Source organism: Crinia signifera, chromosome 6 (assembly GCF_055691185.1).
Source record: "Crinia signifera chromosome 6, ASM5569118v1, whole genome shotgun sequence".
NCBI classification, from domain to species: Eukaryota; Metazoa; Chordata; class Amphibia; order Anura; family Myobatrachidae; genus Crinia; species Crinia signifera.
In genome coordinates this window covers 169,087,662-169,103,629 of record NC_139222.1, presented here as the reverse complement: position 1 = coordinate 169,103,629, position 15,968 = coordinate 169,087,662, and the positions used below count along the sequence as shown (strand labels likewise).

The 15,968-nt window shown below is 44.4% G+C and overlaps 1 protein-coding gene across 3 annotated transcripts in view; it reads right to left on the bottom strand.

Moving 5' to 3' along the window:
* Positions 1-2,470: 2,470 nt before the first annotated feature.
* Positions 2,471-15,968, bottom strand: part of FDXR (ferredoxin reductase) — a 34,795-nt gene continuing 21,297 nt past the window's right edge. For 2 of the 3 annotated variants that reach the window (XM_083148057.1, XM_083148056.1), the window contains exons 4-11: positions 14,659-14,781; positions 14,019-14,132; positions 5,469-5,753; positions 4,824-4,908; positions 3,460-3,659; positions 3,212-3,383; positions 2,954-3,127; positions 2,471-2,779 (exon numbers count right to left, since the gene is read on the bottom strand). In XM_083148057.1, the coding sequence (XP_083004183.1) occupies positions 2,649-2,779; positions 2,954-3,127; positions 3,212-3,383; positions 3,460-3,659; positions 4,824-4,908; positions 5,469-5,753; positions 14,019-14,132; positions 14,659-14,781 (1,284 nt within the window). In that variant the 3' untranslated portion in view covers positions 2,471-2,648. The remainder of the gene's footprint in view (positions 2,780-2,953; positions 3,128-3,211; positions 3,384-3,459; positions 3,660-4,823; positions 4,909-5,468; positions 5,754-14,018; positions 14,133-14,658; positions 14,782-15,968) is intronic. The other variant, XM_083148058.1, reaches the window with a different exon arrangement.

Genomic DNA, 15,968 nt, shown 5'->3' with positions numbered 1-15,968 from the left:
TTTTTTTAAAATAGGGTCCGTGCTCCTATCTGGCAGTGTGCTTAATGATTTAGGAGAAGTCATGGACATAACTAATAGCACGTAGCACGTAGTGGTGTTTAACACTTAAGTGGTATGCCCGGAGATTTTCCGGGCTCAGCTGCGCTGCCACAGCTGGCTGTCCCGGAAAATCTCCGGGCATACCACTATGTACTGTAGGTGCGCGCCAGTGGTGTCTCCATCGGAGCACCACTGGCGCACTACCTTAGGGGTGTCCCCCCCTCGGTCATCCCCTCCCCACCCCTCTTGTTGCCCCCCCCGGTCCCTCTGCTCCGGCATACACGGCGATCGTACGCCGGAGCTTCCCCACCGCCGGCCGCCAATCATCTGACCTGTAGTGACGTCGGCGGCAGGCTCGGGGATGTTCGGCCGGCTCGGGGGGACTCGGGACAGTTCAGTAACCCGAGTCCTCCCGAGCCGCGAACATCCCCCAGCCTGCCGCCGACGTCACTGCAGAATGTGACAGGCGCCGCGGCTGAAGGATGAGATGCTGAGCGGCTGCAGGGAAGCTCCGGCGTACTAACGCCGGAGCAAAAGGGGGACCTTCCAGCTGTCTTGTGGACAGCTCGCACCAATGGGCTAATCTCGACGGGCGGTGACTCGCTTGATTGGCACACTGAATAGCCGTGACCTCGCAAGGTCGAGGAGGGAAAAAAAGGCGAGCAGAACGAGAATAGAAAAAAAAAATACTTTTGAAACAGGTCGACAGACATTGAATACCCCCCAAAGAAACAGATTTTGGATGCAATGGAAATGGTAGCATGGATGACAGGAGATGGCTAACTAGCGTCAGATCCTAGTCTTACTGCAATAAGCCTGTGTCATTATATAAGTCTTACATTATAAGCCTGTGTCAACTAACAAAACTTTCCTGGATATAAACTGTAGGGTGGTGAATGACCTACTTTTTTCTTGGTCGTCCTGTCCTTAACCCATTAACTGCAATGAACATCTCCCTTGACTGGAGTGGTACACAGGTCTTTGCATGTTAATTAGCTGCCTCTGTATATCATTACACTGCTCTACATGACATTAGCCCAGAATGTCATTCGATTGAGTTAATACATGGTTCTACATCTTATTATACTGCTGTGCCCCATAAAATTTCATGGTCTATTATTATACAATGCATCCATTAAGGAAAGTGATGTTTTAAAAGACTTACTAAAAGGATTGGTTGCCATCACTCAGACACGATCACTGCCCTTTCAGTACCTAAAGCATTATTAGTCCTACTGATAGTCCGGAATCAATGACACAGTTAATCTTTGATATATCACATCTCATATTCAGTTTGTCATTTAAGGCATACAGCAAATATACTACTAATAATAAAAAAAAAAAAAAATATATATATATATATATATATATATATTAAGCCAGTGGTTCCCAAACTTTTTTGAATCACGGCTCCCTATAGTATCAGAAATGTTGTTGTGGCACCCCTAGGCCAAAAAAATATTATGGAGTAATTTAGAAAAAAATTATTAAGTTAAGTAAATTGTGTTAATATGTCATCTTTAGGGTCAGTTTTGTGGTGTGTGACAGAATTTGCTTCTGTTTGTCCATATATTTTATGATTGGAAGCCACCAGCACTGGTTTTGCCTATTACATTGACCATAATTAATTCTGAATTGGTCCCAGGCCACCAAGCCAGGGCACCCCTGCAGGTGTTCCGAGGCACCCCAGGGTGCCACGGCACACAGTTTGGGAACCACTGTATTAAGCTATTCATTAGCCACGACTTAAGGGATCAACTGCACCTGTTGACTTGACAGACAAACTAGCTGCTGACTAATAATGTGTTTATTTCCGGTATTTAGTGAAGTTGCGCAGTTGTCTTGCTATACAGTGTGGTGGTTACAACCTATTTCAACCCAAAATTTTGGAACTGCCTCAAAAAAAGAAGGGTGAGCATACCCAACTACAGCCGAGCAGGGTGATAAGGGACAAGTCAATGAGCAATTAATGGAGGGTTTATGTGTGAGGATGGTGTGTGTCCTGAGACAGTGGACCCGCTGAAGACAAGAGGCCATCCTGTTCCTGGAGAGAGTTACCACACCGATAGACTGATAAGGGAACCTCAGCAATACAAGGTCTGTGTGCATTATGTGTTTAGCTACCAAAGAGAAGGTGGAAAGCAGTCTAGCTGATTGATTGAAGAGAGGCCAGTTCACATTTCAATAGGAAAAAATTAAGAGACTGCGGGGACTTTAACATCAACCTTTGTACTTTTCCATCAGGGGTATTTTAAAAACATCTGAGCACAATTAAAGAGAATAGTTTCAAGATTGTAAGCAGACTTTTTAATAACCCAGCTTTTTATTACTGTGTGTATGTAAATGTTAATAAATATATTAGCTTTTCTATGATTTTTATTTCTAGTTACACAGTTCATGGTATACTTTAAACAAAATGCTGATTATAATAAAAGGTTTAAATATAGATTTATTTTCTTTAAAAATATTTACAAAGGAAACAAAAATAAAAAGTTTGTTTGAGGTATTTAAGCAATAAGTCCAATACTTCCTGTATTTACAAATCCCAAAAGGAAGGAAATGTAAATGCTGCCCCCTGTTGGCTGTTTTGTAAAGTGCATGTGTTCAAGTCACCGACAAATTAATTGCAGCATTTCTTCAGAATCTAAAATCTTTTCTCGAGGTTTTCCCACCTCCACGCCTCGTGCAATCTCCACTGCATCAATCTTTTCCCAGTCAGAGAAGGACACGGTTTGAATCCCTGTTGGGAGAGGGGATGCTTAAAAAAGGTGGTATACAAGAAATATGGTGAAATGTGAAAGAAGGATGAAATTAGCAACATGTTTGAGATACACAGAATGAACAAATAAAAACAGGAATAAATGGCACATATAAACACAAAAGTAGAGTAGATATTACTTATAAAGCCTTGTACCTCTTAGAAGAAGAAGATCTCTGATCGCTGAGGCACCTGGACAAGACTCTGAATGATTAAGAGCACCTGATTTTATGTCCTCCAACAAGGACTGAGCAGTGTCAAAACTATCAGTCATTGTTGTTGTGATGACACCAGTGGGACCTCTCTTTACCCAGCCGCTGCAGTAAAGTCCTGCCAAGAAATGTAATGTAAAGTGATGGCAAGATGGCTGTCACTGTTCAAACATATACTGTAATTGTTGAGAAGAACACTAACCTGGAGTCCCTTGCACTCTGCCCATATTGTTTGGAATAATACCTTTAGTTGGGAGAAAAGGCACAACTGGGGAGATAGGTGTACTTTTATAACCAATGCTAGTGAGAATAAGTCCACAGCTTAACACCTCTTCTTGCCCTGTTGGGACTGCAACTGCAGAGTCTCCAGTTCCCTGAACAACAGAAAATTAAATCTAGAATATCGTGCATGAAAACAATATTGTACACTGCATTTTCCTAATTTCACACCTCAAGATGTGTGACAGACAGTCTGACTCCGGACGCTCGGTTTCCATCTTCATTAGAGAGCACGGCAACAGGGCTACGGAAAAAGCGCAGTCCCCATTCTCGATTATTCTGAGTTAGAGGAGCAACATCTTTCTTTTCTGGCTTCTCCAATGCAGACTTTATCAGTAGTTCGGTTAGTCGTTTTCTGGGTCTAGGGAGGTCTAAGAAGAATTGTGGCAAAGTTGGTCCACCAAACGAGCAAGTGCACAAATCAATAAAGTTACTTGGAAACAAAGATATGACAAACTAGGATAAAACAATGATGAAACTGCAGTTTCATGGGTGATGCATCACAGACAACATAACCACTTTGATGAGATAGGAGTCCACCTTAAGAAACCCTTTATTAGGATTACAGGAATGGAATCACACTCAAGCACAGAAACCAACATCACTGAAAAGGAGCTCAAATACAAATCAAAACAATACAAGCAACAATACCCAGATTAAGGCAAAAAATAGTAATATAATAACACCATGTTTTCTATCTAGTATAGATAAAGATATAGGGCAGTATTCAATGAGAAAAATTCGCTGTGATTTCTGGAGAGTTTGTGCTTTTCACGCGGTGGAGAGAGGTTTTTTTTCTCCAAAGGCGAGCCACCCTATTCAATGTGAAATATTCTCCGTCTTTCTAAGTGATTCTCGCCGTCTCTCTCCGTGTAGAAATTCTCCATCTTTTGATGGAGAGCAGGAATGTGAACTTTTAAACTAAAAGGGTGTTTTTTTTAATTTTGGTGTAAAAAAATCAGGTTTTTTTTTCTGTGAAGGGCCATGTTATTTTTATTCATGTGCCTATAGCACATGAATATATATTTAATTTTAAAAAAAATATTTTTGTACATTTTTTTTTTTTTTTTTTTTTACACAGTGCAGCCAGCAGGGGGCCGGAGCGCTCGAGCCGCTCATTAGATATTCATATATTCACTGCACCCGATGCACGTTCGGGTACAGTGAATACTGGGTCCCCCACTGGCTATAGGGGGGGGCAGCCTGTGCTGCCTGGGTCCAGGGGAGCCCTGCTCCCCTCCCCATATCCCCTGCAGCAGCCAAGAGAGACTTTAATCTCTCTTTGCTGCTACGTCCCCCGGCTCCCTGACAGCTCCCTGCCGCGGACGCTTGTCCGCTGCAGGGGTTAAGACTCGCCGCGAGTGGCGGCGAGTCTTTAACACGTTGAATAGGGGGAGCAGGAGTGGCAGCGAGCCCTCCGGAACACGGAGAGTGCACGGCGAGCAAAAAAAAATGCTCGCCGTGCACGGAGAATATTTTCATTGAATACTGCCCATAGAAAGAATGAAAAGTAGTCAGCTAACGGCTCTCCTTACCTTTTACAACGTCCCCCAGGCCTTGGAAATCTGAAGAACAATATAGTGGACGAGTCCCTGGCAGGTTAATCATCTCTCGCAATTCCTATAATTGAGGAAAACCATTTTGCATAATAAATAAATGCACACATTTTTTCAAATTCACTTTGTTGCCATTAAAATAAAAAAACAATCTTGCTTCCTTGTTTTGGCCACATTGGGTAGATTTTATTGGGTGTGATTTGACAGACGTTGGAACCCCGTCTGCTAGGACTCCCGGGGGGGTGAATGCAATTTGGGCCACAAATTCTATTCTCCCTCTATGGGGGTCGTTGACCCCCATGAGGGAGAATAGCCTCTGTAAGTCGGGATCCAGACTGTCAGGAGGCCAGACTTCATTTGCATTAACAGGTTAATGGCATTTTATGACAAGTCTCTGGATTGAAACATGTAACCATTTCGTGGGTATTGCCTAAAATTATTTATCAATATTGTGGTTTGAATATAACAGTCCCAAAAGTGCCAAAATAGGCTCAGCACAGGGGATAACATCCCAAATCTCAACATAACCAGTACCCTTCTCTATGGACTTGTTTGAGAACTTGTAACAAAAAACATGGCATGTAAAACCAAAATTGCACATTAATGAACATCTTGGACATGTACCTTTATTGTAAATGCCACCTGCAGAGGCCCACGACGTCCAATGAGCCAGACCCTCTTAACACGACTTTTAGAAAGGGCTTCAAGAGCAGACTGCGTGATATCAGTCTTCTGTAACAGCAAAAATATATCCAATCGGCAACAGAGTAGGTGGTAAAAGCAGGGAGCTAAAGTTTGATCACTTACCTTTAGTAGATCAAGGGGGGATAACAGGATTCTTGCAATGTCTAGTGCTACATTCCCCTGTCCCAAGATGACAGCGGTCTCGCTGCTCAGATCTGGTGACAACTGTGACAAAGAAAAGACCACATAATAGCTAGTTTTTAATGATCTCTGCAGCATTGTTTGATTAACATGTTAGATTGATTAACATGTCAGATTAATGTTTTTCAAGAAAAACATACATACTGTACTGTATACAAAATGTAGGTGAGAACATACATGATTGATCATGGACAGTGCACAATAAACCAGTAAAGTGATGAAAACGTTTATGCAGGGTCTAGCTGCTCTGGCATGTGGTGTCCAAGCCTAAAAGGAGTTCTACTACAAAACATTCCTGCATTTAGTGCGCTAGCAAAAAACACTCTCTCTCTGAAGGTAGAAATCCCTACACCAATTGTGATACTGCAGCAGTAGAACACCATGACACTCTCAACATGGCACGGTAGGCATTTATCAATGTTAGAATGCTGTGGGGGAATACAAACCCAGTATTGCCCCACCATAACAGAAGAATCACAGCAGAAAACCCTTCAGCTGTAGACAACTGACTAGAGGGAAGGAACAGATGGAGATTTCTTTTACATCAATTGCGCAATCTGGAAATATATGAAGTATGGAAAATGCGCTAAATCATGCAGTAGCGAACCCATCCTCATCAGTAAACACAATCGTAATGTCAGGTAGATCATGATCGATTTGACTAATAATACGCTCCTTTTCTTTTGTTCTTTTTTTTTTTTTGAGAAAAATTTTTATTAAGTTTTTCAAGGTACATTTTCAAAAAATCCAAAAACAGTACAAACCCTTAAAACAGAAATGTTGACTGAATGACTCAGAGTGCGGTTTGTTATTTGACAGAGGTCAGAGGAAATACAAATCTCTAATAAGCGAGATAGACCTTGTCGTGTCTGAGAACCAAAAGGATATACAGGGGAGGAAGGGGAAAGGGAATAAGCTAAGATGGAAAATGAGATGGGAGAGGAAGCAGGAGGAGGGAAAAGGGGGAATAGATATAGAAGTAGTGAGGGGGAGCTGGGAGCGAGAAGAGAAAGAAAGCGATCAACTCTCGGTGGAGAGGAACAGGGGAGGGGGAGGGGAGGGGGGGGAGGAGCCGGCAATCTCAAGCAAGGCATCTAGGGAAGATAAGTCAGAATATTATACAAATGTCAACGGAGCCTCAGTTTGGAAGTGGGTTGTCCATGGAGACCAGGTTTTGATAAAAGAAGGCATAGAGTCATGTAGGAATGCGGAAATCTTCTCCACCTTGTAAGTGGACCAAATGGCATTAATTAAGGCGGTTTTGGACGGGGGTGTAGGACTTTTCCAATTTTTAGCTATCAAACACTTGGTTGTATTGAGAATGTGGTTAATCAATTTTTGAGTCGCAAGTTGGGAACGTGGGATTGGTCGTAGTAAAAGGGAGAATGAGGGAGAGGAGGGCATTTGTATATTCAGAATCAAACTAATTAGCTCATGGGCCTCCACCCAGAAGGATTGAATGATTGGGCAACTCCACCAAATATGAATGAAAGAGCCTTCTTGGCCACATGATCTCCAGCATTGGGAAGAGGAGGCCGGGTATATAGAGTGTAATTTGGTTGGCACCATATACCACCGATAGTAGATCTTATATGCATTTTCTTTAATACGAGTTGAAATAGAACTTTTTGCGATCGCCATTCTGATATTGGACCACGTGTTTAAGTTGAGCTCTTCTCCCAGGTCGGCCTCCCAGTCAGATTCGTGTTTTTCCTTTTGGGGTTGGTTGACGGATACGAGTATTTGATAGATAGTTGAAATGAGTTTTTTTGTGTTTTGAGTTTGTCTGCACAGGGATTCGAGGGGCGTTTTTTTCAAGGATGACTGCGCCCGGGGGAGAGAATTATAGAAGTGGCGTAGCTGTAAATATTGATAAAAAATAGAGTGTGGGAACGAGAATTTAGACCGGAGGGATTCAAAATCAGGAAAGAGCAGTGTAGGGGCAATATCCGCGGGGAAAAGGATGTTATGTTTCGTCCAGTATTTGAACGCACTAATAGACGTCCCTGGGGGGAAGGCCGGGTTGTTCCAAAGTGGGGTTAACGATGGGTGATGAGAGCGTAATTTGTAGAGTTTGGTAGAAAGATCCCAGACCCTTAGTGTGTGGCGAGTAGAAGGCATGAGGGTGGTAGGGGTGGGGCGGGAGGTAGGAGGTATCCATAGGAGGGAGGATAGTGAGAAATGAGCGATGAAGGAGGTTTCAATGTGTGTCCAAACTCTATGAGAGGGAGGAGCGTGCCATAGAATTGAGGAGGCTATGTGCACCGCCCTATAGTATTTGAGGATATCTGGGAGGCCTAGGCCACCTGTCCCGCATGGTTTTTGTAGGAGGCGCAGTTTAACTCTAGGTTTTTTCCCCGCCCAAACGAAAGCGCTGATATCCCTTTGGAGGTGTTTAAGTGTCTTGACTGGGATATGCACGGGGAGGGTTTGCCAGAGGTAGAGTAAACGGGGTAGAATCATCATTTTAATCGCCGCCATCCGACCAATCCATGAGATAAATTGCGATTTCCAGGCAGACAGATCTGATCTAATAGAAGTAAATAATCTTGGGAAGTTAATCGAGTAGAGGTCCTTGTATGAACTGGACAGATAAATCCCAAGATATTTGATTTTATCAGGCTGCCAATGGAGAGGGAATTTTGCTTGGATGGTGGAAAGGTCGGCAGGAGCAATGTTAATAGCTAGGGCTTCTGATTTAGAAGTATTTAATTTGTAATTGGAGAAAATGTTATATGTTTTGGTTTCGTGAAAAATGGAGGGCAGCGAGGTCAGAGGGTTGGTCAGAGTTAGTATGACATCGTCGGCATAGAGAGCTATCTTGTGATGTGCAGGACCTATATTTATACCGTGGATGTTTGGGTTGTTACGGATCCGGGAGGCGAGTGGCTCCATGATTAGCGCAAATAGGAGAGGTGATAGTGGACACCCTTGGCGTGTGCCATTTTTGATGTTAAATTGAGCTGATTTAAGTCCATTTACTAGAACAGAGGCCGAGGGGTTATTGTAGAGGGCTAATATGCCCTCTAGGAATGGACCTCCGAAACCCATGTGAGACAGGGTGCCTCGGATGAAAGGCCAAGCCACCCTATCGAAGGCCTTTTCCGCATCGAGAGCCACCACCAGGGCCCCCGTTGTTTTTTCTTTAGCGACGTGAATAAGATCAATTAGGCGTCTGGTGTTATCTGAGGCTTGACGGTTGGGGATGAAGCCTACTTGGTCTGGATGGACCAGTGCAGGTAGCAATGGGGCTAAGCGGTTAGCTAAAACTTTGGCATATAGTTTTAGATCTGCATTAAGTAAAGATATAGGGCGATAGTTGCCCATGTCAGTCGGGTCTTTATCGGGTTTGGGGATAACTATTATGTTAGCCCTGGTGGTGGCTGCGTCGATCGGATGTCCCTGCAGTAGGGAGTTAAATAAGGCGGTAAGCATAGGGGCGAGAGGATGGGCCAGTTTTTTGTAATAAAGGTTGGTGAAACCGTCGGGGCCGGGAGCGGCCGAGCGTCGTAGAGATTTGATAGCTTCAAGGATCTCGTCGGTGGTGATGGGTGTGTTTAATGTCTCTACCTGAGACGTGGTGAGTTTGGGGAGCCGGCATGAGGTCAGGTACTCGTCCAAATCCTCTAGGCTGGAGGACGAAGAGGAGTCAGGGGGGTCCAGATTGTACAGCTTCTCGTAGAAAGCGCGGAATTGGGCCGCCATTGTATCGGAGTTATAGGTAATGGATCCATCCATACATTTTAAGGACATAATTCTGTTTTTAGTTCGTTTGGACCTAAGTTGGTTAGCTAATAATGAGTCAGCTTTGTTAGATTTTTCATAAAATCTCTGCTTTGCCCATAATAAGGCTTGGGCTGCCCTAGACGACAGGAGTTGGTTTAATTGGCCTTTAAGTGTTATGATTCTCAAGTATGTTTGTTGATTCGGGTGCTGCTGATGTTCTTGTGTGAGAGAAGTGAGAGAAGCCTCAAGATCTTGAATTTTTTTACGCTTGGCTACATTTTGTGCACTAGATAAACTGATTAATTTGCCTCTAATTGTGGCTTTGTGGGCCTCCCATAGAATGGACGGGGAGATGTCAGGGGTGTTATTTAGGGAGTAAAATTCTGAAATGAACGAGGTTAGGTCTAGCAGGATATCCGGCTTTAGAAGAAGGGAGTCATTAATACGCCAATGTCTTGCAGGGGGTTGTAGCGAGGCACGGATGTTTAGCTCAATGGCCAGGTGGTCTGACCAGGTAATTGGGATCGTTTGCGCGTCTATCAAATTTTGAGCGGACGTAGTGTCTGCAAATATGTAATCAATTCGGGTATGTAGATTGTGTGGGGGGGAGAAATGGGTGAAGCCGGGCGATGAAGGATAAAGGACTCTCCAGGTGTCGTAGAGGTTGTGTCTTATTAAGTGAGTGAGGAGGCGTTTAGAAAGTTTGGCATGATTGGGAAGTGTTTGGTTAGAGTGGGATCTATCTATGGAGGGCTGTAGGGTGGCATTAAAATCTCCTCCAATAATTGTGAGGCATGGAGGAAATTGCGCTAGCTTAGAGAAAAAGATGGAATAGAGGGAGCTCTGTTGCGTGTTGGGGGCATAGACAGAGGCAAGGAGAATAGGTGATTGGTTGAGTTTACCCGATAAGATTATGAATCTACCTTTATCGTCTGATATGACCTTTTCGATATCAATTGGGAGATCTCGGTGGATGAGGATAGCAGTACCTCTACGTTTAGCGGACATTGAAGAGTAGAAGGTATGGGGGTATTTTCTGGAAGAAATTGATGGATGTGGTGGTTTTAAATGGGTTTCTTGAAGCATTACAATATCTGGGTTACGTCTATTTAGAAATTGTATGGCCATGGCCCTCTTCGTGGGGGAGTTGAGGCCGTTGACATTAAGGGAGATGATTTTTAAATTCATGGTGGGTCGAATTGAGTAGAGCTGCTGTAGTTAATACAGAGGGTGCCGGTCTCCCCCCCCCCGCCCCAGTGAAAGGAAGATGGAGGGGAGGTGGGAGTGACGGAGAAAGGAAATGGGAAAGCGGGGAGGTCGAGCTCCCTCAAGAGTTGGGGAAGACTCAGGGTTTAGAGGGACAATGCCGTCTAGGCTGTGTCCGTGAGGGGGGGCATGGCGTCGGGCGGACAGGAGTTGGGAATGTATAAGTAGCATCGGGGAGAACAGTCAGGAGACGGGATGGGGGGGTGCTGATCTCGGTTGCGAAGTGAAGAATGAGAGAGATGTATTTCACGTGGAGCAAAGAGGGGAGAGCAGTTGGGATGGGTGGGACACCCGGGGGGTGGAAGGATAAATGGGGTGCGAATGGGTCATTGAGAGGAAAGTGAGAGAGTGGACACCATTCCATAAGACCATACAGAACTTATATAAGCAACATTAAAACGTTATAACTAACAGTAAAATTAAGGCTATTGGAAAGTCTGTGGTTAGTGTCCATTATTGCAGCATCTTCTCCTGAACGAGATATTTGTAGCGGCATTGCATGAAAGTATAAATCCACTTTTCTTTTGTTCTTATTGGCAATTGGTATGCATTTGTGTCACGTTAGAATTTTTAAATTCATATTTAAATATATGAGTTATTAGCATTCTAAAGATTTTTTTTTTTTTTTAATGATCATTTGTTGTTTGGTAAAAATCATTTAAAGAAAGTTTTACTGCATATTTTTTATCTGTTTTCCTTTGTGTTTGAGAGTAAAAAAAAAAGTTTTTTTAAATAACTACAAAATTTGGGGGCATAAAATGTAAAAAAAAAAAAAAAAAACGTCCTATCAATGCAATACCCCAAATATCTGAGGCACATCTTTTAATTTATCATTCTGCACTTTGCAGAACAACTCCCTGATAATAACATGTTGCTTACTTAGTCATTTACTTAGTCATTTCTACCTTAAAATACTGTTTTTTGCAAACTAAGGGGGTTATTCTAGTCCATTCTTTCTGACAAAATCCTTCTTAGATGGACAAAACCATGTGCACTGCGGGTGGGGCAGATGTAACTTGTGCAGAGAGAATTAGATTTGGGTGGGGTTTTTCTTCAAAGTGAGATCTATATTGAAGTGTAAAATCATGCAGTCAGTATTTTCCCTGCACAGAAAAAAAATAACTAACCCAAATCTAATTCTGTCTGCACATGTTACATCTGCCCCCCTGCAGTGCACATGGTTTTGTCCATCTAAGAAGGATTTTGTCAGAAAGAATGAACTAGAATAAACCCCTAAGCACCTGCTTTGAAGCTGAAAAAAAAAGATACATTCGTTCCTAAAAATGACTGTGGCTACAATTCTCACATCTCACTAAGTACGTTCAGAAGTTTTGTGCAGATTGGCAAAAATCTCGGTACTTGTTTCCTAGCACGCCGCCCCCGATTTTGATTGTATTACATCTTATACAATCGCATCGCATGCGATATAGCGGCATGCGATGCAATCCGATTTTTTATTGTACAAGCACCCTGATAGGTGCAAATGCATACCCATTGGCAGCGCCACCCCCACTATCAACGGCAACCCGAAGCGTGGCGAGCGCAGTGAGCTCGCGAGGGGCGGCAGTACGCGTCCTCGGACCTTTTAATACCCCCACTATCCACATCGGTGTGGAGTTGATTTTAGATAGTGTGGCGAGCGCAGCGAGCCACTGAGCCCGAAGCGTGGTGAGCGGACACGGATTACTTTACATGTATTGCGCGTTCGCTCGCCACGATTCGGGCTCGTATTTCGCATCCGCTCGCCACGATTCAGGCTCGGTGGCTCGCCACACTATATAAGACCAACTCCACGCCGATGTGGATAATGGGGGTATGAAAAGGTCGGAGGTCGCGTACCGCTGCACTCGCCACGCTTCTGGTTGGCGTTGATAGTGGGAGTGGCGTTGACACTGGGGGTGCATTTAACATTGTAAGCACCCATCAGGGTGCTTGTACAATTAAAAATCGCATTGCATGCCATTTGCTGTCATGCAATGCTATGCAATATTACATTGTACAAGCACTCCTGTTAATTTAGCATGAATATCGTATCGCATCGCACACCACTATGGGGAGTATTCAATGCAATGGCGAGCGCATGGCAGCGAATCCTGTTTTTGATTCGCAGTGCGCTCGCCATGATTTTTCTCTCCCCTTCAATTCGCCGCCAGCCCTGACTATTCAATGCGTCAGGGGCTTGCTGCCCCTGACGGCGAATAGTGGCAAGAGTGACGAATCCCCCTGTGCAGATGCTCCATGCCTGTCTGGAGTCTGCAGGGGGATGGGAGGGACTGGTGTCGTGGCGGGGGAGCGCGCTGATGCAGGCGGGAGCCTCCGCACAGCCTGGGGACAGGTCTAGCAGCAGCAGAGCCTCCGGCTCAAGCAGTCCCAGCGCTGACATCACCGTGCTGTGGCTGCCGAAGTCAGAGGTCTGCTACTGCTGGAGCCGTCCCTGTCAGCTTGTCCCCCGCATATCTCTCCCCCCTCCCGTCCCCTCACCTCCCTCCCTCCCTCCCTCCCCCCCTCCCCTCACCCCCAGCAGAAGGGCTTGCAGGGTGCTGCTGGGGTCGGAGCCGCTGCACTCACTGGTCCCGATCATCGGGATCAGTGTGCAGTGAATATATGAATATTAATGAGCGGCTCCGGCTCCCGGCCCCCTGCTGGCGAATGTGTAAAAAAAAAAAAAAAAAAATATTGTTTAAAAAAAAAAATATATATATATATATATATATATATATATATATATTAAAAATATATTCATGTGCTGCAAGTATATGAATAAAAATAGCATGCCCCTTCATAGGAAAAATATTCTGATTTTTTAACACCAAAAAAAAATTAAACACGCTTTAATTTAAAAGATCACATTACAGTTCACCTAAAAAAGATGACGAATGCTAAACGGAGAATCATGGCGAAAATCAATGGAGAAAGCAGTTCTCCATTTGAGCATTGAATACACTGTCGGCGAATTCCACTAAAAAACCCATTGAAAATCACAGGCGAATTGTGGAGAATAATTTACGGCGAATCGGCAGACATTCGCTGTTCATTTGTGGCGAATTGCCTCCATTGAATAGGGAGAATTGTTTTTTCTAACAGAAAATTCGCCGTAAACCCAGCGAATTGCCAGATTCACTGAAAAAAAAACGGCGAATCTGAGGCATTGAATACTGGCCTAAGTACGGTATGCGATAGGCGCCGTGCTAGGAAACAAGCACCAAAATCTCCTTGTTCAACTGAATATGCCCGTAAGCTTGTAGATAAAATATCGAACAGCAATTGGAATTTTCTTTAAAAAAATTTGATGCTCACATGTCTATTGTCTGGAAGTCCATTGTACCAGCCCACAAAGTCCCTTGCTGAATACACCCCTGGCAGCTCTTCTCCAGGTATCCCCAGCTCCCGCTTATCTTCCGCTCCATAGCTCTGTGAGAGGGAGAAAAACTTTAGGCTGGGAACACATTGGAACGATCAGTACAAACAATATTAAGCGCATACACACTTCAATCTTGCTCCTTTACACACTAGAACAGGCCTGGCCAACCTGTGGCTCTGCAGCTGTTGTGAAACTACACACACCAACATGCTTTGCTTTAGCATTCTCTAATAGCAAAAAGGTGGCAAGGCATGCTGGGACTTGTAGTTTCACAACAGCTGGAGAGCCACAGGTTGGCAATGCTTGCACAAGAACAGCCTTTATGCCTATCCATCAGTCTGAAATATCTTTTGTAGTTTTGCTCCTTCTACATACTGTGCGAAAGGCAAAAATAAAATAAAAAAATCACTAGCAATATTCGTAGGCTTTATGTGCAGCACAGACGACCAGCAACCAACCAGAGCGCGCAATCATGGGTACACGCTAAATGAGGTCAGCGATATGTTGGTACAAAACAGCTCTTAAAGCTCGGAAGCGAGTGCTAGGCTACCAGTTTTCATTCCTCCCGACACTCACCAGCACTACAGCATTGTATGCCCTCTGCAATTCCTCTATGGTTACATCTCTCCCAACTGTCACATTTCCTATAAAACTGCAGCGTTCAGAGAGGGCGGTCTGTGTAAAAGTGTTAATAACATTCTGTATGAAAAAAAAAGAAAAATCATAAGTAATATGTAGAAAACATAAAATGTGACAAAAATTTACAAACACCCTGGAGCGCTAGTACACTTTTAAATCTTGCTGCTGTATACCCACAAAGAGAAATAGTCCAACTGTAGACTGAAAGAATAAGGAAGTGTACAAAGTTCTTGTGGGTTTTCTACAGCGCTAATTTTTATCGGTTATAGAGTGAATCCGGTGTTACCACAGTCTTGTATATAAACCTCCTTTTTAGCTCCAAAAAATCCAAACATCTAATCACGGCATAAATCACGGAAGTCTCTCTTTTTCAAAAGAATCTCTTTTTACTTATTTTGTGTGTTTTTATTAGAGATGAGCGGGTCCGGATTCCCGAGATCCGACATCCGAATATCGGGGATCCGGGCCAGATCCGAGCCGGCTCGGGAGTTCCCGCCTGAATTCCGGACCAATAACGAGGCCGAACGTCATCATCGCGCTGTCGGATTCTCGCGGGAGCGGGATCTTATAAAAGACGCACGCGCGCCCCGCCATCTTCACTCCAATCTTGGAGAGGGAAGAGGGTGGTTGGGAAGCTCCGTGTGCTCCGTGCTGTGCTCTGTGCCATGTGCTCCGTGACCTGACCTGTGCCCTCACTGCCCTGTGCTGTGCTCCGTGCCATGTGCTCCGTGCTGTGCTGTGCTCCGTGACCTGCCCTCACTGCCCTGTGCTGTGCTCCGTGCTGTGCTGTGCTCCGTGACCTGCCCTCACTGCCCTGTGTTGTAGACTTGAGAGTCAGTGACTGTTTATAGGCCTGAGCCCTGTAGTGTGATTTAACTAACTAGGTGCTGCAGTGCTCACACGCAGGGGCTGCAGTGTCCACTGTCCAGGGGCTGTCCTGTGGCCCGTGCCCTGTTGTGATTTATTTAGCCCTAAGCCCTGTGTTGTGATTTATTTAGCCCTGAACCCTGTGTTTTTTTTTGTGATTTAACTAACTAACTCAGTGCTGCAGTGCTCACACGCAGGGGCTGCAGTGCTGCTGAGTAGTACACTGTGTACAGGGGCAGCATTAATACAAGGGGCTGTGTCCAGTGTGACGGCCTATATCTTATCCATTGTCCAGTGTCACGAGTCACTCACGACATATATCCTGTGTCCTGTCCTGTGTGACGACTGACGACATATCCTGTGTCCAGTGTGACGACATA